The sequence below is a fragment of the Mastigoproctus giganteus genome, chromosome 5, assembly GCF_048544385.1.
Source record: "Mastigoproctus giganteus isolate SK-2022 chromosome 5, ASM4854438v1, whole genome shotgun sequence".
NCBI lineage: Eukaryota > Metazoa > Arthropoda > Arachnida > Uropygi > Thelyphonidae > Mastigoproctus > Mastigoproctus giganteus.
Genome location: NC_143579.1, coordinates 182877555 through 182898229, shown reverse-complemented (window position 1 = coordinate 182898229; position 20675 = coordinate 182877555). Strand labels below are relative to the sequence as shown.

Sequence of the window (20675 nt, the reverse complement as noted above, 5' to 3'; positions counted from 1 at the left end):
TAGTGGAGAATAAAAAAGACCTGAGGATAATTGTGCAGTTAAACATGCTGCTAGTACAGCTCACAGGGCTTTGTTAATGATATACAGAAGCTTTGCTAGCAGGGATGAGGGAATTATCTCTTTGTATAAGGCCATGGTTAGGCCACATCTTGAGAACTATATACCAGTCTGGAGGCCTCGCATTAGGAAGGATGTAGATCTGCTGGAATGGGTGCAGAGAAGGGCAACCAGATTGGTGAAGGGAACAAAATGGTGCTCTTACCTGGAAAGGCATCAGTTCTGCAAATTGCATCTTCTGGAGACTAGGTACATGTGGGATGATCTGATTGAGGTGTTTAAGTCCATGAAAGAGTTGAGTAAGCTGAATGTGAATGGCATCCTTCTTCTTGCTGAGACTACAGGGGCATAAATTAAAGTTGAGTAATAATGGTTTCGGAAGAGATATTGGAAGTTTGCCTTCAGCCAGAGGGTGGTTGATTGTTATAACAGGCTTTTGTCTACTGCTGTGGAAGTGTATGGTTTGAATAAATTCAAGGAAGAACTAGACAAATTCTTGGAAACTATGGATTGGTGAAGCATGTCGTTTTTTTTTTTTTTTTTTGGCCAATGGTATATAAGCTTGCTTTCTTGCATTATTGGCCATTATTGCCACTAAAGTGGACTAATTCTTCCAAAATCCATACTGATTACCATTAAGGAAATTTTTAGTTTCCATGATAATGTGAACAATATGTGAACCAACTTTGCCTCCAGTGAAATTAGCCTATGTAGTTATGTGCAAAGGAATAGTTCTTTTCCTGGCTTTGAAAGGGCTAATACAATGATGACACCAGGGGTTGGTGTATGAATTTTCTAAAGAAGACTTTATAATAGAATTTTAACATTATGTAGTAGACTTATAACATTATATAGTACATTCTTAACATTATGTAGTAGATTCCATCTTGTCCCACAGCACTACTTGTTTTATTCAGAGATTCTTGAAATTCTAATGATGTAAATAGCCATTTATATAGACGCAATACCATAGTAGACAAATTAATTTTATCTTGTTCTGCAAGTTGTTTAATTTATTTAAAAACTGGGTTGTAAGCAGATATGGCTGGTATAGTGGCAAGTGAGTCAGCTAAAGCATTTGCCATTTCTCCCAAGGAGGATCTGCTCTTTCCAATTTTGCATGGATACTTAATGGCAGACTGCATCTGTCTGCCCTTTAAGTGTTTGGATTTTTCTCCTAAGTCTTGGGTCCTTGTTAATTGTAGAAGCAAAACCAATCCAGAAGTCTTTCTTTGTATTTGTAAAGCTTTGGCTTTAAGTCTTTTATAGTTAATGTGAGTATTAATTGTAGGTTGTTGGTGAAAATTGTTATTATTTATATAGATTATTTGTAGTCTTAAGCCTATGATGTCTTGTTGCATTGAGTTTAACTTATACATTATCAGGTACACCTTTTAGCATCTCTCATATTGTGTGATTATCTTTACAACTGGATTGTCATGTCTGCAATACCAGGGTAGCTGCCCACCCACTGATGAAAGGCCAATAAATCTTGAAAAGGTGCCGTCTGGGTGGTGGTAGTGCCCACTGAGAATAAGTAACAATAGTCTTCTCTTTTAGTGAAGTGTTACTTATTCGAGGTAGTGCAATACATGGCAACTAATCATGTGAAGGAGGAGCACAATATGAGATGCAGATAAAATGATGCCTTTTTTTACACTACAAACTAGATTTTTGCCTTTAAGAGTGATCTATGGTGTGTTCACACCAATATTATATAGGTTAATATTAATATAATTTGTAGCTGTTGAAGGGATCTGACTGAAAGTTTATAAAACTCTGTGGTGGGTGCTGTTAGTAAAATGAATGAATGTGAAAATTTCATGGTATTAAATTATGCTAGAATCAGGAAGCATAAATTTAAACTAAGGGAGAAGAGTTATAACCTGGAATGTAAGACATTTTCTTTCAGTCAGAGTTGTTAATTATTAATATGTAATAATTAGTAAAAAATTCAGAGCTACAGGGCTCAATAACTTCCATGATTTTTTAATATATTAAAAAGTAAGAGATTACCTCAATCTTTTTCATGGAATGCTTCCAGTAAATTCTCTCTCATATGTGACGAATAAAATAAGATGAAAAATCGAATTAGCCCCACTCATAGAGATATGACCAAATCCGATGCACAACGGAATCGAGAGCCCCAACCTGACCCCGAAACACATCAAACCACCGCAGCAAGACTATGAGTGCGAGAAGACATTGTGTCAAAATAAATAATTAAAACTGCTTCTGATAATAAATAATTAAAATCACAATTGAAAAGATTAAAAACTATTAAAATTAAATAGATTAAAAGTTACGATTTGGTAGAATACTCAAATTAAATGAAATGCACAGCTGTTTCCCTTCCTTGCTGTGCATTTGGTTTAATTTGAGTATTCTTCCAAATTGTAACTATTAATCCATTTAACTTCAATAATTTTTAATCTTTTTAATTGTGATTTTAATTATTTATTATCAGAAGCAGTTTTAACTATTTATTATGACACAATGTCTTCTCGCACTCAGGTCTTGCTGCGGTGGTTTGATGTGTTTCGGGGTCGGGTTGGGGCTCTCTGCTTTTGATTCCGTTGCACATCAGATTTCGTCGTATCTCTATGAGTGAGGGAATTCATTAATTCATTTTTTTTCCCCATCTTATTTTATTCGTCACATATGGGAGAGAATTGACTGGAAGCATTCCATGAAAAAGATTGACTTACTTTCTTTTACTTTTTAATATAATATGTAATAAACATTCATTTTTATTTCCACAGCTGATATTTATCATGTATGTTAATATTAATACAACTGTAGTTACTGAAATCACAAACACTAGCAGCAAAGAACATGCCATTCACCAATATATCACACTATATTCCCACCTTTTCCATTCTGATATTGATATAATCACCACATTAAGTGAAACTCAAGGGTTTAAAGGCTTCTGCAGGAAATTTATTTCCCCATTAAGTTTTAGTCTAATAAATTTCTATTTCTTACCAATAAATATCCGCATTAAAGCATTGGCCTGCCTAATTGCTTCTGCTCTATGTAATGGATCAAATACAAGCCAGTCAATGGAATCAATCATGCGGCTATCATCCTAAAAGATATAACTACTTTAGAAATTAATTAATAAAAGACTGAAAATTTAGCAAACTTACATTTTTAAAATATTGTATATTAAAATATTTCATGTGATTTCTATTTCTTACCAACTAATGTTTCTAAAACTGAATTAACCTCACATCAACAATAATATTCAGTAATACACAAGTAGCTTACCTCTGTAGTCTCTGATGAGAAAACATCTTCACACTTCATTTCTATACCTCTAATGTTTTCAACAAGGGTTTTAGTTATTAAGCACACATCTAAACCTGCTTTCTCTGCCAACAGTAAACATTGTTTTCGATCTTTCTGTGGTATAATACCTGAAACAATGAGAAACTTTGATTATTTAACAAGACGCTTATTTTTATTATTATTATTTTTTGTCCTCGCCTTTTCCCATTATTATATGGGGTCAGCGTTTTTATTGTTTTGGCATGCAATTTTTACGGCCAGATGCCCTTCCTGACGCCAACCCTCACCCTTTATCCAGGCTGGGAATATGCAGTGGTCATTCCCTGACCTGCCGCATCCTCTGTATTTGGTGGGTACGGGCTCGAACCCCAGTCTAATCAAGAAGCGTGTGCTATGCACTACTTACTGCTCCTGCCCACCTGGCTATGGAGGCGCCTAACAAGACACTTATAATGAAGGATATCCAAAATGGTCATCCTCAAGAAAACAAATTCTGATATCAAGTGTTTGATAATCAGTATGAGTAAATTAGGCAATATGTTACACTTCAGGCATGTTTGATTTGTTTTGTATTTTTCCATTGGGAAAATGTAGAACTCCAACTAATGGCCATTATAGCCATTCTCTGCTATAAACAGAAGTGAAAATCAAACACATCTTTTTATCAATTAATTACTAATTAACTAAAACCATAAAAGTCAACACATACCTCAGTGTAATAGTCACTCAACATTTTGTAATTTATTTATTTCTTCTGGATTTTAAAAACTGAAAAGTAACACAGATTTTACAGATCTGTAATTTAATAAAATAAATAAAACAATTCATTATTCCATATTTCAGAAATTAATAAAAAAAAAAAGAAAAAAAAAAAGAGAGAAGTTCTTAAGAAGTTTTGAGAGAACATAAAGAAAGCCAACATGAGAACCATGGCAAACTTACTAGACAAACTGGTTTCCTGCTACTGCAGTTTCTCCCTACCCTGCATTCTCAGTAAACAGATAGTGTGTGTTATCGGTAGTGGCAGTAGAAGGCGATAACAATGTATTGATTAGCTTTTTCTCATTATTAAAAGCAGATTATTATGGAATGGTAAAATTGCTTGAAAGCTTTCTGTTAATTGCCCTAAAAGTAATTGTGCTTTGTTTATACTCTATGGATGTCCACACAAGGGCCAGGAGAATTTATAAGACAAACAGTACAAGAATATTACCATATTTTGTAATATGACTAACTATCAGTTGTGCCTCCAAAGGGCAATTAACACCAACGTGTTATTTACAGTTGTACCAAGAACAAGACTTGCCCAAAAGTTCAAGATGGTACCATTATGCCTGTGCTCACTACTATCATCAGGAAAACCATACATTCCATTATTTTTACCAAACATTTTTGAAAACAATTTTCCTTCAGTATATCTTTTCAAGGACCATTTGCTTAAGTTAAAAAAAAAAGGGGGGGGGGGCAATTATTTAAAAAAATATACCCATAACGTGTTTTAATTAAACCACTATTAAATACTGTTCTGTTACATAGCTGACAACTTTCAAAAAGCTGGAGATCAGGCAGTTGACAAGAGGAAGAAATTAAACCAGGAGGCTGTGTTAAAATAAACAATTTTTTGCACTACAAATTAAATTTCACTGAACTATTTTACTACATATGTATGCTTTCCAACTTTAGCTTAACTAGGATTTTTCTGTCTGAATATTCTATTAGACATCAACTGATTTTGATTACTTCAATAAAAATACTGTTGCAGACTTTGCCCACTTCAGAAGTGTTGTGTCAAAGTTCTGTTCATAACAATGGCCCTGCTGTTTAGGCTGCTGTGAGCAGCATTTCCAAAGCTTCACCAGAGACAGATTCGAGGTTTTGCTTTTCTAAACCACTTGAATATTCTCTCACACTTTTCATTGATATGGGAAACTGTTAAAATACCAAGCATGAATTGGGATAATTTGTTACATTTCAATCTTCCTTGTATCCCTTTTGTTTTATCCAACCAAGGACCACTGTACATCAGTTCTTTCTCCTTTCATAATAGTATTTTGTAGGTTCTCACACTGAAACTGACAGAACTGATGCTGAAAAAACACCTACTGGTTCATCTAAAACGATGCCAAAAAGTATTAGAAACTTATCCACAAAAAATTGCAAATTTAAAATTGATGACTGCCAACTGAGAAACTTGTGCTATCCTAGCATTTATAAGAACATGTTTTTGAATGGAAACTTGTACACCATGCAGTAAAAAAGAGTACTTCCTCACTGAACAAAGGAACAGAATCTTCTTCTCTTGTTTTAGACCAGGGCTGTCCAAACCACGGCCTGTGGAACGATTTTGTGCAGCCCTCCTGTGGGTTAGGCCCTTTGATTTTCACACACGAAAAAATAAAACTCATCGCAAAACACTACTTGCAAGTGCAAACCTAGCTTCTACGTGCAACTCCAGGTGCATTTTGTTGCATCCATGCTAGAAGTCTCGTTTCAATGCACATGCTCCGGGGCGGGTCTCCCTTCATAAGTGTTGTTTGTTTGTTCGTTCGTCCGCCTACCATGGTTGCGTCACCGGGGCTAACCAAATTACTAGATATGCATTGAAATTGACTTCCGTGTTATATTCAGTATACTTCACTTCTACTTAATAAATTACTACTTATTGTCGAACGACAATGTCTCACAAGAATAGAAAAATTGAAGAAAAGTGAATGTATCAAGACATTAAAATTCAATGTCTTGTTTGCATGCTAGTTCTGTCAGTGCCTAAAGAGTATAATGTGAAACGACACTACACTACATTACACAGTAAAAGATTTGAGATGTATATTGGGGAATCAAGAAGCATCATTATTACGGAATATAAGAAGAAATTGAGGCATCAAAGGAGTTCTAGCCTTGACGCTTCTTACAAAGTAGCATTGGAGTTAGCAAAAGCAAAAAAGCTTTTTAGTGATGGTGTGATTGTGAAGAAATGTGCAATTGAAATGGCAAAACAATTTAATGAGCCAAAATTAGCCGAGAAGTTTGAAACAGTGGCATTATCTTATCAGGCCATCACAAGATGTGTAGAACACATGGATCAATACGTTACAAAAAAGCCGGTGATTCAATGGCAAAATGTGGGTACTTTTCATTGTGTCTGGATGAAAGCACTGATCAAGCAGACGTAAGCCAACTTTTAATTTTTGTTCAAACTATTCAGGAGGACTTGACTATTAATGAAGAACTGCTCAGTCATATCTTTGCACGGGACTACTAAAGGTATTGATATTTTCGAAGCAGTTCAAAACTCTGTTATAAACTATGCAGGATTCGATAAATGTCCCGGCTTTGTCACTGATGGGGCCAAAGCTATGACGGGGACTGGAATCAGGTTTTGTGGACCCGATTCCAGTCCCTGTGTACGCAAAATTTTTTTGCTGAACACTTGGTATTTTAATGCGCACAAGATTCCAAATTGGTGAAAGGGAAGCTGGAAGTTTGGTGTTGAGGACGACAAGGATGGTGTTAAGCTGGTGAGAGAGCTCGGTTTTCCTTGATGTGTTTGGAAATTATTAACGTGGTAGTATGTGTGTGTATTTGCAGTAGTGGATGATCCAAATTTGTTGGTAGTACTCCCAATGTAACACGTGTTGCAATCTGACTGGCAATTGACTAAATAAACTATATTATTAATATTTCCCGTTTCGTATACGTGGGTTTCTTTGTATTTTTTAAAGGGAGTTCCTAATTTGTTATAAGTGGAGAAAATTAAGGAAATATCTGTGTTAGTGAAGACTTGATGTAAATGTCTGGCGATTTGACAATGGTAAGGGAGGAGACAACACGAGTATTTGATATGTTAGGCTTTTTTATAACAGGATTGTCAGGGTTATGAATTTTATCCTGGACTGCTAGATAGTGTGTTGAATTAATTTGACTGGATATTTATTACAGAATAGGTTCTGTAACAAATACAAATTTCTACACCACATACATTCTCTAAAATTTAATTTAAAAAGGAGCATGACTTCAGCTGAACAGATCAGGTTTGTTGAATTAAACAACATGCATATCAATGCTGCAATTAATTTTGTTAACTAGACGCATTCTAGAAAATGGGACATGCTTGCACAAACCTACCATAAATCATGCCCATCGTCTGTTGTTAACATTTCAATCCAGGAGTTTTCCCCCACTAAACTTTCTGCCCTCGAATATCGCTTTAATTTTGTGGTAAAAAGTAACCAATACCCCATTAGGGACAACATTATAGAATTACAGACAAAACTCGGGAACCACCCAGAAAAAAATTGTATTTTTCACGAAACGAATGCTATCATCAACTCCCACATCACACCCTGGCTCAATATAACAAAACGACAACAAATTAATTTATTTAAGTTAAAAAATAATCCTAACATCATTATTCAAAAAGCCGATAACGGTGAGAATCACTATTCTAGATAAACAGGTTTATGTAAATAAAATACAGCAAATCATCTCTGACACCCAAACCTATAAAATTGACAATAATTACACTAGTCGAAAGTTAAAAAATAAATCAGACTTCTTACTCAGGAAGCTAAGAGCTAACGATGAAATAAATTTATAGATCTTACAACAAACTAGCCCCGTAATAACACCTTGTCCCACATGTTTGGCATCATCAAACTCCATAAACCTGACTACCCCTTACGCCCGATTATTTCTTACAGCAAATCTGCCTTTGCAAATTTATCTTCCTTCCTAGTAAAGATTATCTCCCTCTTATGACGCTTTCTAAATTGAGTTTATAACACACTTCAAGCTTTTGAACGCATAAACCCCATTACAATCTCTGATAATGATTTGTTAGACCCCTTTGATGTAGTGTTCTTATATACTAATGTTGACCTAATTTGCATCTTACAAGCCTTATGCAATCTTCTAACTACGGATAATACTTTAACCAGCCCCACCTCACTTAATATCGACAGCATTTTAGATCTTGTTACTGTGTTGATCAAAGCTAGACATTTCCATTTCCAAGATCAGGTGTATGAACAAATATTCTAACTCCATGTGGGTCTTAGAATATAAGCCTCCCTATCCAAAATATATCTCGCCACTGTAGAACATCAAACTCTCCAATCATTTCCAGCAGGTATTAAACTCTACATCCATTATGCTGATGACGTTCTATTAATTGGAGTCTTGGAAGCTACCAGGCTTTACCTACCAACTAAGAAATGTTCAAGGTTTAGGCCTAAATGGATGTCAGATGAACTAATGAGACATAGGGCAGAGAAGAAAAATGCATGGGATACATACAAACTAACACGTGACACAGAAGCATATGATAGATACAAGTTGATCTGTAACCAAGTTACAAAGGAGGTCAGGCAGGCGAAGGCAGATTAGAAGAAATCTTTGACAAGGGATGCAAAGAAAATGAGCAAAGAGTTCTTTACTTATTTACATGAAGGAAGGGGATGAATCAGATTGGTCCACTTGATATCGATGGGTCAACTGTTGATGATCCTGCTCTGATAGCTAACAAACTAAATGAATATTTTGCATCTGCATTCACACTTGAGGAGTTATCAAGGTGGAGGGGGAGAAGACAGAGAGAGGGAATCAATGGACACTGCCTCATCGGGGACTAATGTTATTAGTGGAGTCCCTCAGGGTTCAGTGTTGGGTCCATTATTGTTTTCTGTATTTATAAATGATATTGATGATGGTATATCAAGCTTAATGTCCAAGTTTGCAGACGATACAAAGGTTGGCAGGGTTGTCAAGGACACTACTGACACTATGCTGCTGCAACAGGATCTCAAAAGGTTGAGCAGATGGGCTGAGAGGTGGCAAATGAAGTTTAACATTGACAAATGTAAAGTACTACATATGGGAAACAGCAACCCCAGAGCAACGTATCAACTCTGTGGTACTACACTGACAGTGTAGTACCACAGAGTTGATACATTGCTCTGGGAATGAAAAGAACATACATGGGGGTAATTGTGAAGGCAGATATGGAGTTCTATGACCAGTGCAGATGGGCTGCAAGAGTAAACAAAATGGGAGATATTAATAATATAGTTTATTTAGTCAATTGCCAGTCAGATTGCAACACGTGTTACATCGGGAGCACTACCAACAAATTTTGATCATCGACTACTGCAAATACACGCACACACTACCACATTAATAGTTTCCAAACACATCAAGGAAACATGAAGCTCTCTCAATATGTGCATACTTATAACCATAACCCCTCGATTGATGCTGCAATTACCATTATTAAATTAAATTCAAGCTACAAGCTCCTTCAATACGAAACTCTCATAATAGAATGGTGCTGGCTTAACACCAAACTTCCGGCTTCCCTTTCCCCAATTTGGAATCTCGCGCGCATTAAAATACCACATGTTCAGCAAAACATTTCAGGTACTCAAAGTTCACGCCGATTCTCTTCCTTAGTGCCACCTGAAGATGTTTTTAACGAAAGTCCATCATTCACGACTATTGGCCTTATTCTCATTTAAACATAACCTTACAGTTTTACATTTTAAAACTGATAACTAGATGATGCAGTATACCTCATCCTCCCCTGAGCTTAATTTTAATTTAACTCAAGATTTTAATTTTTAATCTGATATCTTCTCATATCCCTTTTTTAAATAATTCAACAGATCATCATGTGAGTACCGGTTTTATTTAAGCTTCGACTAAAGTGCGTATTTTCCATTTAACAGTAGAGTTAACATGTGTAAAGTCATCACAACTTGTTTAGCCTGTTGAGGATTGCTCTCAACACAACTCTGCAATTCAGAGGTATTTTTTCTTGGGGAGGTGTTCATTAATTTGTCTTCTTTCAAAACATCTTCTGGATTTGGGTATCAGCATTAGTAGAGGAATACGATGCAAGAAATGGGGGGGGGAAACCCCTCCCATTTCACCTCCATTCGTTCCAAATGCCTGTCCAGCCCAGCCTTAAACTTATTTAGGCTATTAGCTTCCACAACAAAAGATGGAAGCCTGTTCCACCAAACAACCACCTGCTACCTAAATGCAAATTTCCACACATCCATTCTACAATGATCTTTCCTCAATTTGAAACTGTGCCCCCTCAGGTGATTATTCTGAGCAAGAGGAAGAATCCCATCGGCATTCAGCTTGCTCAACACATTCAAGGCCTTACACACCTCAATCAGATCACCTTGCAGGTGCCCACTCTCCAGCCGCTGCGATTTGCAGAACTTAAGCCTTTGTTCCCCTCACCAATCTTGTTACCCTTCTTTGTACTCGTTCTAGCAACTCTACATGCTTCCTAAAATGATGCCTCCAAACCTGTACACAGTACTCTAGGTGTGGCCTGACCATTGCCTTGTATAACGGAATAATTACCTCCCTGTCCCTGCTAACAAAATTCCTATATATATTTGACAAGACTCCATGATCTACCCAGACAGCCTGTTTGCATTGCTCAGAAAACATCATATCTGACTTCACAATTACCCCCAGGTCTATTTCATTCTCCACTACCCCGAGTGTAGTACCACACCAGTTGGTAGGTTTCTCTTCGGTTATTGCTACCGATATGCAGTACCTTGCATTTGTCAATGTTAAACTTCAGTTGCCACATCTCAGCCCATTTTCCCAACTTATTTAGATCTAGTTGGAGTAGCATACTGTCTTTACTGTCGTTAACAACCCTGCCAACCTTTGTATCATCAGCAAAATTGGACATTAAACCTGATATACCTTCATCAATATCATTGACAAATATACAAAACAATGGGCCCAACACCAAACCCTGGGGAACTACACTAATAACATTTTCCCATGAAAAGCAGTGTCCACTGATTACCACTCTGTGTCATCTCCCATTCAACCATCCCTTTATTCATTGTAGCAACTTACCCTTAATGCCATAACTCTCCAATTTGTACAGCAGTCTTCCATGTGCAACAGTATCAAAAGCTTTCCTGAAATCCAAGTATATGATACCAAAATTATTTTTGGCATTCAGTTCCTTTGTGACCACATTATAGTATCCAATCAAATTGGTCAGACAAGAACTCAATTTAACAAACACATGCTGTGTATTAACTATTACTGCAGTCTTGTCTAGATGATCCTGCAATGCTTCTTCAACCAGTGATTCCATTATTTTCCCCAGAACACAAGTTAAATTAATAGGTCTAATTACTTGTCACCTTTTGAACCCCCTTTGTGAATTTTTGATACATTTGCACACCTCCAGTCCATGGTGACCTCCCCTGAGTCCAAGGAAGCTCTCATAATTATGGCTAAGGGTTTGCTTATTTCCTTTGCTGCCTCCTTTAATATAACTGGACAGATCCCATACACCCAGATCCCTTCCTTACGTTTAACTTCAACAATTTCTCCTCCACTTTGCTCTCAGTTATTACAAAATCACTTAGCTCCCTGTTAAGAGTTTGATAAACTTCTAACACTCCCCTCATTGACAAACTCCTCATGTGTGAATGTAGATGCAAAATACTCATTCAGTTTATCAGCTATCTAAGCACAATCATCAATAGTCAACCCGTTTATGTTAAGTGGTCCAATCTGATTTATCCCTTTCCCTCTAGAGTTTACGTAAGTAAAGAATTCTTTGCTGTTTTTCTTTGCATCCTTTGCCATGGATTTCTCGTAATCTGCCTTCACCTGCCTAACCTCCTTTGTGACTTGATTACAGACTAGTTTATACCTGCCATAGGCTTCTGTATCACCTGGTACTTTATGCGTCCTATACATTTTTTTTCTCTGCCACAAGCCTCATTAGTTCATCTGACATCCATTTAGGCCTAAACATTGAACAGTATTTCTTAGTTGGAATGAAAATCCTAGTAGCCTCCAAAATTACTTCCCCGAAGACTTCCCATTTAGAATTCAACATTGGTAACATCATCAGTTAATCCCACTATACAGAATTTAAAAACTGAGACCATTGTAGTCACCTTTACGAAAGCAAAAGCCCTTCCCTTTTGCCTAGGACATTCTGATTTACTGGTCCACTCCATTTGTCTGCACAATTTCTCATTATACTCATCAGAGTCATTAGGCCTATAACACACACCCTACTCTCATTTCTCCTTTCCCAGTGCTTATTTTACACCAAACAGAGTCAACACTGCATTGCCCACCAACATCAATTGGATGCACTTCCTTAGATTTTATGTGTTTCTTAACTAACAGCATAACCCCTCCTCCCTTCCTGTCCTGTCTATCCTTCCTGTACACATTGTACTCCCCAAATTCCAATTCTGCACTGCCTATAGTTGTGTGACACCACGTCTCTGATATCCTGACAATATCTGCATTTTATGTCTTGACTAGCACTTTAAGCTCATCAAATTTATTAACTATACTCCTAGCATTGGAGTACATGCAAGTATGCATGCACTGCTATTCTTGGTTACCCTAACACAGCCCATGTATTTACTTGTTCCACTATGACTCCCAACAATCCTGGAAATCTTCATTACCTTGCTATCCAGGCTGCTGCTCATTCTAATAGAATTAGTGCAAGAATCACTTTTGCCTCTGTCTGCGGCCACTGTTAACCTTTAGTCTGTGTATTCTCCCAAGGTAGCAGTTTTCTGACCCACCTAACACTGCCTCGATAGCATCAGCAAATATTCTTGCATGCTTTCTATTTAAGTGTACCCAATCCCTGTTGAAGCAGTCTCTCCTGTCAACAAGCACAGACCAGGCTGAAAAAAATTCTACCCCCTGAGCCTTGCACAATCTTTCCAGGACCGAATTGATCGACAAGGCTCTCATCATATACTCCCTCATATCGTGTCTCGGCAGAATCGCAGACACTTTCAAATTCAACCTCCTAATTCACAGCTATTTTTTAAGTGAGCTGTACTTGTTAAGTAATTCCGCTGGTCTCCTACTCTTAATATCATTAGTGCCAACTTGTACAACAATATCACCTTTTGTGCCCTTAAAAGATGATATCCGCTCTACAACGTCATCAGCCTTTGCCCCTGGCAGACATACCCTGACAGACACTTTCATATTCAACCCTAACTTGTGACTTTTTTTTCAACATTGACCTGTACTTGTTGAGTAAATCTTCAGATCTCTTACTCTTAATGTCATTAGTTCCGACGTGTACAACAACATCACCTTTTGTGCCCTTAAAAGATGATATCTACTCTACAACGTCATCAACTTTTGCCTTTGTCCTGTTCCACCTATCCTTCTTGCATTACAAAGGAACAATAACTAGTTCCTTTGGGACCAGTGCATTCTGCCTTGGAGATTGCCACAGTTTTAACTGATGCACAGAAGTGAGCTCTGTCATTGAGCTGGGCAGCTGTTATGTTGTTATTTGGTTTTTTAGGAGCATTAGCAACTAAGGCCATATTGCTCCGGGGCGGTGGTCATTTCCTGACCTTTCTGCATCCTCCGTATTTGGTGGTGACGGGCTCGAACCCCAGTCTAATGAAGAAGCGTGTGCTACGCACTGCTGCTGCTCCTTCCCACCTGGCTACGGACGCGCCTCATTGAGCTGAGCAGCTGAGAGCTTAATGGGCCCTCATATTAATTTCTTCGAGGGCATTTACCCTACACCCCAAGCTCTCAAACACTCCCATCAGAATGCTGAGTTGCCGCTTAATTCCTTGACACTCTAGACACTAAGCACACACAAAGGCATCCTCCTTGGCTAGATCATGTCGTGTTTTAGAAATGTCGGCAAACATTTCACACATTTTTTTGAGACTGTGATGCCTTGGAGAATTGTCCACTTCATTTCTCCCCCGAGTCACAGCATTCTGCTAGTCTGTGATCTTTGCTTCGAAGCTCTAGTCTGGGTCATGATTTCCGTTTAAATACAATTTAATTAACAATGAATTTTAATAATATTAATATTATTTTTGATTAACTGATAATAAGCTAACAGATTCCCAATACAGTGCTTCGTATTACGCTATCTAGTTTTACTTTATACCTTACGCTATCAGTTCAAGATATACATACGTTAAGCTATTTCTTATCAACTACAATATGGTGGCTAGTTCAACAATATTGGTGCCAACACCGGGAGTCGTAACTTCCAAAAATCACTTGTTAAATTCAAAATAAGAAGCTAACAAACACTGCTAAATCTACTTAATATCTCTAATAGGTTTAGTAGCATTCGTTAATAGGAATAAGTGGTACTCAATAGTAATAACTTGTACACTGAGTGGACAGAAATCATGGGATACCTACCTAGTAACAGGTAGGTCCACCTTCTGCCTGGATAAGGGCAGTCACACAGTGAAGCATTGAGTCCATTAGTTCACGAAAGTGTTTCACAGGTATTTCCATCCATGTTTGCTGCACCACTGTCCATAATTCAGTTGCATTCCTGGATAGAGGATCCAAAGCTCGAATGGACCTTTCCACAGCATCCCAAAGATGTGCCATGCCACAGGGTGCATGTCTGGTGAACAGGGAAGCTATTTCATGGTGATAAAATCTGCGGAATGCTTTTCGAACCATGTTCTAGTCACCACAGCTCTGTGGGGAGGGGCATTATCCTGCTGCATTTCCCTGTGGGTACACAATGACCATGAAGGGATGCAGATGGCCTGCAAGGATGGACATGTAACCTAGACCATTCAGAGATGCGTCAAGAAGTATCAGAGGTCCCAACGTGTGCCAGTTGAACACGCTTCAGACCATTACAGACTGCCTGAACAGTTCCTTGTTGATATGACAGGCGCATAGCTTCGAGCAGTTTCTACCGGATATGCACCCTCCCGTCTACTCAAAATAACAGAGAATGGGACTCTTCGAACCAGGAGACCCGTCTCCAATCATCCAAGGTCCAGTGACGATGTTCTTTCGCCCAGTTGAGTCTTGTGTCATGGTGTTAACATGACACAAGACTCAACTGGGCGAAAGAACATCGTCATGTGTTGTGTCATGGTGTTAGCAATGGGACTCTGGTGGGTCAGCAGCTCCCACAACCTACTGCAGCTAATGATCGCCTGATGGTTTTGGTGGAGACGTTTCTGGCAACTCCCTCGTTGAAGTTGGCAGTAATTTGTGCCACAGTCGCTCTCCAGCTGGCTGAAACAATGCAAGACAGATGTCGACAGCCACATTCATCCACCACTTTTCTCTGCCAACAGCACTGTCCACAACGAGATGGTATTCCGGAAACGGTGTATTCCCGATACACTCTTGATACTGTCGAATGGGGAAAGTGCAATTTCTGTACCACCTCCGCGATGGAATGACCCATGCGTTGGGTGCCCACTATCATCACTCTTTCAAAGTCGGTTAACTCTCGTTTATCGATACTACCATTGAATTACCATCTATGTAAATGCAGTGTACCTGCCAAGCGGTAGGTTCATCCACTAGTGAGAGGGGTGAGAACGTAGCCTTGCCCAGGAACCAGGTATTCCATGAATTCTGTCCTTTCGGTGTACTTTACAACTTGGTAACTCTAAAAAGTTCTCGTATTGCTTTTCTCACTACTTCTAATCTCCTTTTTAAATAGACTTGTCAAGGATTAACACTGTTCTACCAGTCTAGTTAGAAATGTAACCAAAGACAGCCAACATGCAAGACATGTTTAAATCAAATCTTTTTCACTTCAGTAGCAAGTTGAAAATGTCTCACTCTACTCCTTTTACCATTTGGGTCTAGATAGAAGTACATATATTTAGCATTTTCACTGGAAGGCATGCTGCTCCCTTTTCAGCACACAAATTAATAAGATAACAAGGACAGTCTATTACTATCAAGTGCTTAATCTCCTCTTTTATGCTACCCCTGTTTTTAGGCCCATTATAACAGGTACATTATCAATACTAAGTACCAGGCAGATTTTTAAGGAATCCCACATACTTTCATGTTGTTTAAAAGAAGATGGCCAATGTTGTACCCTGCAGTCACCTTCCAGTGTTGGTACTGAGAGCAATTTGCTTTCAATTGCATGATATTCTTTTTAATTACAAAAGACCACCATAATGGCTACAGCTTTGATTCATTTTGATTACTATCATCTGTAGCAATCATAATTCCCCCTCTTTCCATATACATACATAAGTTTCACTAACAATGCCTGTTTGTTTGGTTTTTCTATTGGGGAACACTTCTATACAATGGATTTGCATGATCAGTACAATTCAGAGGAAGATTATGTTCCACGACAAAAAATGCAAATAAATATTTGGCATGTATGACATCATCATCACTATGGAATGTTACATCTATTTTTTAAAAAATAAGTCTTTTTAAATTTCTGCTTATTTCATTATCGTAGCTCTATAATTTTCAACATGAATACAGTTAATGAAGTTTTATTACTTTTTGAAAAAAGTAAATGGAGAAACTCTTATCACCAAATATATTACTACAGTGAGACAGAAGGATCAAGTCTAGTAAAAATGATATATTCTCCATTGTAACTATGCTGTTATAAGGGGAGATCACATTATTTCATTTGTAAAAAAGTTCCCTCATTTAGTTTATAGATTTATTCAGTGCTCTGCTCTGCAGGAGTGATTAAAAGTGTTAAGTGGAGAGAGGGGGGGGAGACTAAGAAATAAATGCTGATTCAAGGGAAGAGATTACAGCTGATACACCCCCTGAAGTTGGGACCTCCCATTTCATTGATCAATATGGCTGGTTTGGATATTTTACTGGCGCATCAACTTCTATGGCTATAATGTGCCAAACTTATGATTTATTCACTGATGTCTTTTGTTATGATTTTTATATCAAATTATAATAGTTTATGTGTTTCAGAAACTGAAAGACTTTGGATATATTAGATAAATCTGACAATATTGTTTGTAATGAAAATGTGTCCGTTCCTTTAAGGATTTAAAGGTAATCTGATATTCTCGTGTAAAGGTAGGGCAGTCAAGTAGAATAGGTTGGACTGTTTGCACTGTGTGACAGTCAGAGCACTGAGGCGGAGATTCGGCTCGGAGCAGATAGGAGTGGGTAACATTGGTGTGTCTTATTCTTAATCTGCTCAGTATAACTTCTTGTTTGTTGGTTCTTGTACTGGTTTTCCATTGCTGTAACAACGGTTTTATCTGTAATAATTTGTTACCAGCCTGTTCCTGCCATTTTTGTTTTTTCCTGCCACTGTTTTTTGCCACTATTTCGAATTATAATTTTATAGTCTAGGTATGGTATTTTTATGGTATTGTTGATTGGGCTTTCTGCTTGTTTTGCTGCTTGGTCTGCCTGTTCATTGCCATCTATTCCTACATGTCCGAGAACCCAGCAGAAACTTATGTTTTGCTTTCGCTTTGCTAGTTTTGATAGCGTGTTTTGTATTTTACATACAGTCGGATGGGTATTTATGATGTTATCCTTTAAGGCTTGCAGAGCATTGAATGAATCTGTAAATATTATACTACTGGCAATGTTGATTAGCCATATATGGTTCATGGCTAGTTGTATAGCCTCCAGTTCTGCCATATAAATGCTGCACTCAGTTGGAAGTAGTTTGGAAATTATGGTATTCGGGAATTTGGCTGCTATTCCTATTTTGGTTTCTGTTTTGGAACCATCTGTGTATGTCAGGGTAGAATTACAATGTTGGTCTCTGTAGGCTGCGTGTAATTGTAGGAAATTTTGTGTAGGCAGAGAATGCTTGCTCCATTTATGCATATGGAGATCGCATATCTTTTGAATGGTATCCCAAAGTGGATATGGAATTTTAGGAGAAATTGCTATCTGATTGAGATTTAAATTAGGTCTCTTAAATATAAGCCTGCTGGTTTGTTAGCATTTGGATGTGCTCTATATAAGTTTTCCAAACTTGGTTCGTGTAGGATTGTCCATGTTGGGCGGTCAGGTGTTGATTTTATCTTTACAGCGTAGTATAACAGCAAGTTTTGTTCTGGAGTTGTTGTGGTGGTTCATGAGCCTCTGCATATAGGCTCTGGACCGGTGATGTGCGATATGCTCCTAATGCTGTTCGTAAAGCGCTGTGGTGCACTGGATCAAGCCACCTCAGGGCACTCGGTTTGGCTGAGTTATACACGGAGGCTCCATAGTCTAGTCGAGATCTTATGAGGGCTCTGTATAATCGCAACAGAGTAACTCTATCTGCACCCTAGGTCGTTGTGGACTCTCAAAATGTTTAGTTTCTTGAGATAGTGTGTTATTAGTTGTTTTATATGTTCCAAAAAAGTTAGTTTTTTATCAAGAATAAGTCCAAGAAATTTTATGGTTGGCTTGATTGGGATAACTGTCCATTAAGTTTTAATTCCGGATCTAAATGAAGGTTTATTTTCCTACAGAAGTGCACGCCTATAGTTTTTTGTGTGGAGATCGTGAAACCATTTTCCCAAGCCCAGCTGCTGACATTGTTTATTTACTGGCATTCTATTGTTCTCACGTTTTGGGATTGGAAAGAGATACTGAAATCATCTACGTAAAGAGCTGTATTTATGGAGGATGGTATCTGTTGGGTTATAGAGTTTATTTTTATTGCAAACAAGGTGGCACTGAGGACTGATCCCTGTGGTACTCCTTCTTCTTGTAGGAAAACCTTTGAGTGTGTAGTTTTTATTCATACTTGGAAAGTTTCGTGCTGTAAAAAGTTCTGGATGAAAACAGGGAGATGTCCTCTTAGCTTTAAGTTATATATGTCCCGGAGAATGCCACAGCGCCAGGCTGCATCTTTTGCCTTTTCAGTATCAAAGCATATCATGACTAAATGTTGTTTTCTAATGAAAGCATTCCGTATGTTGTTTTCTATTTTAATCAGGAGGTCCAAGGTTGATCTATATTTCCTGAAGCCACACTGCACTGGGCACAAAAGGTTATGGTTTTCTAGGTACCACATGAGTCTTACATTTATAATCTTTTCATTAACTTTCCTAGGCAGCTGGTGAGTGCAATTGGACGGTAGCTGTTCAGATTAGTAGGATCTTTGCCGGGTTGTGGGAAAGCGAGGACAATTGCATGGTGCCACATGTTAGGAAACTCTTGCTCTATATAAATTCCGTTGCATAAAATAAGTAGAGATTGTAATGATTCTTCACTGAGTTTCTTTATCATTATATAATTGATGCCATCTGGACCTTCTGCACTTTGTTTTGTTCGTGACGGTGCCTTATGGAGTTCCGTTATGGTTAGTGGATGGTTATATTTTTCTACATAGTTTGTGGAGAATTTTAAGATGTATTTTTCTTGATGATTTTTTTATTTCTGGAATTTTGGTGAATAGGAAGTGGTGGCAGATATTTTGGCAAATGTTTCACCTAAAGCTTTTGCTATTTCTTTTGGATCAGCTATATCCTGTCCTTGCCAATTGATAACTGGATGTACTGAATTTTGGTATCTGTTGTTCATTTTTCTTATTTTATCCCAAACTGTTTTAGTATTATGTAGTTCTATTTATGGTTGAGGCGAAACATATCCATGAGGCTTTCTTGCTTGCCCGTCTGACATATCTTGCTCTCATTTTTTAAAAATGTATTAGATTGTCTGTGGTAGGATTTTTGCGAAAATTATTCCATGCTCTGTTTATATCTCATTTTGCTTGGGTACATTCCTCATTCCACCAAGGCTTTGGGAATAGAGGAAGTTTGGTAGACGTTTTTGGTATTGATTGTTCTGCTTGGCCAATGGTAAGTTGTTGGACTTTCTGTTCTTCGATTACTGCTAAATTTTTGAATTTTCACCAGCCTGTTTTGTGAAATTTCCATTAAGGTTTTCGTCTGGATTGACATAGGATGTCTTTTGTTAAAGTGACAATAATCGGGTAGTGGTCGCTGTGTAATGGATCTTCATGAACTATCCATTCTAAAATAGGATATAATGCTGGGGAGCATAAAGTAAGGTCTATCGCTGAGCTGGTTCCTGTTGGAAGGTGGATATACGTGTGTTTTCCACTATTCAGGAAGATTAGATTTTTGGCGTCTATTACTTTTTCTATTTGATGTCCTCTTTTATTAAAATCGGTATTTCCCCATAAAGGGCGATGTCCATTTAGATCCCCCATTATACAGTAAGGATGGGGTAGTTTATCAATTAGTTCTTCTAAGTCTTCATAATTTATTTCTTGGTTCGGGGTTAAATATATTGATACTATTGTTATTAAACTACTTGTTGCTATACGTACTGCTACTGCCTCAAGAGTAGTTTCTAGGTGGACTGCTTGGACTGGTATGTGAGAATTGACAAGGATTGCTATTCCTCCGTGGGCTATAGAATTATTTATTCGGTCTCGTCTATGTATAGTGTATTTCTCGATTAAGATTGTATCATCAGGTTTTAGATATGTTTGTTATTTTTTATGTTATTTATTTATTTTTTTTTAGGAGAATTAGCAACTAAGGCCATAT

General features: G+C 37.7%; 1 protein-coding gene across 1 annotated transcript in view; it reads right to left on the bottom strand.

Annotated features, from left to right (window-relative positions):
• The window catches only part of Nup107 (nuclear pore complex protein Nup107), a 446410-nt gene that overhangs the window by 107926 nt on the left and 317809 nt on the right, over positions 1–20675 (bottom strand). Inside the window, exons 19-20 of the mRNA XM_090373566.1 lie at positions 3331–3479; positions 3046–3148 (exon numbers count right to left, since the gene is read on the bottom strand). Coding sequence (XP_090229692.1) covers positions 3046–3148; positions 3331–3479 — 252 coding nt within the window. The remainder of the gene's footprint in view (positions 1–3045; positions 3149–3330; positions 3480–20675) is intronic.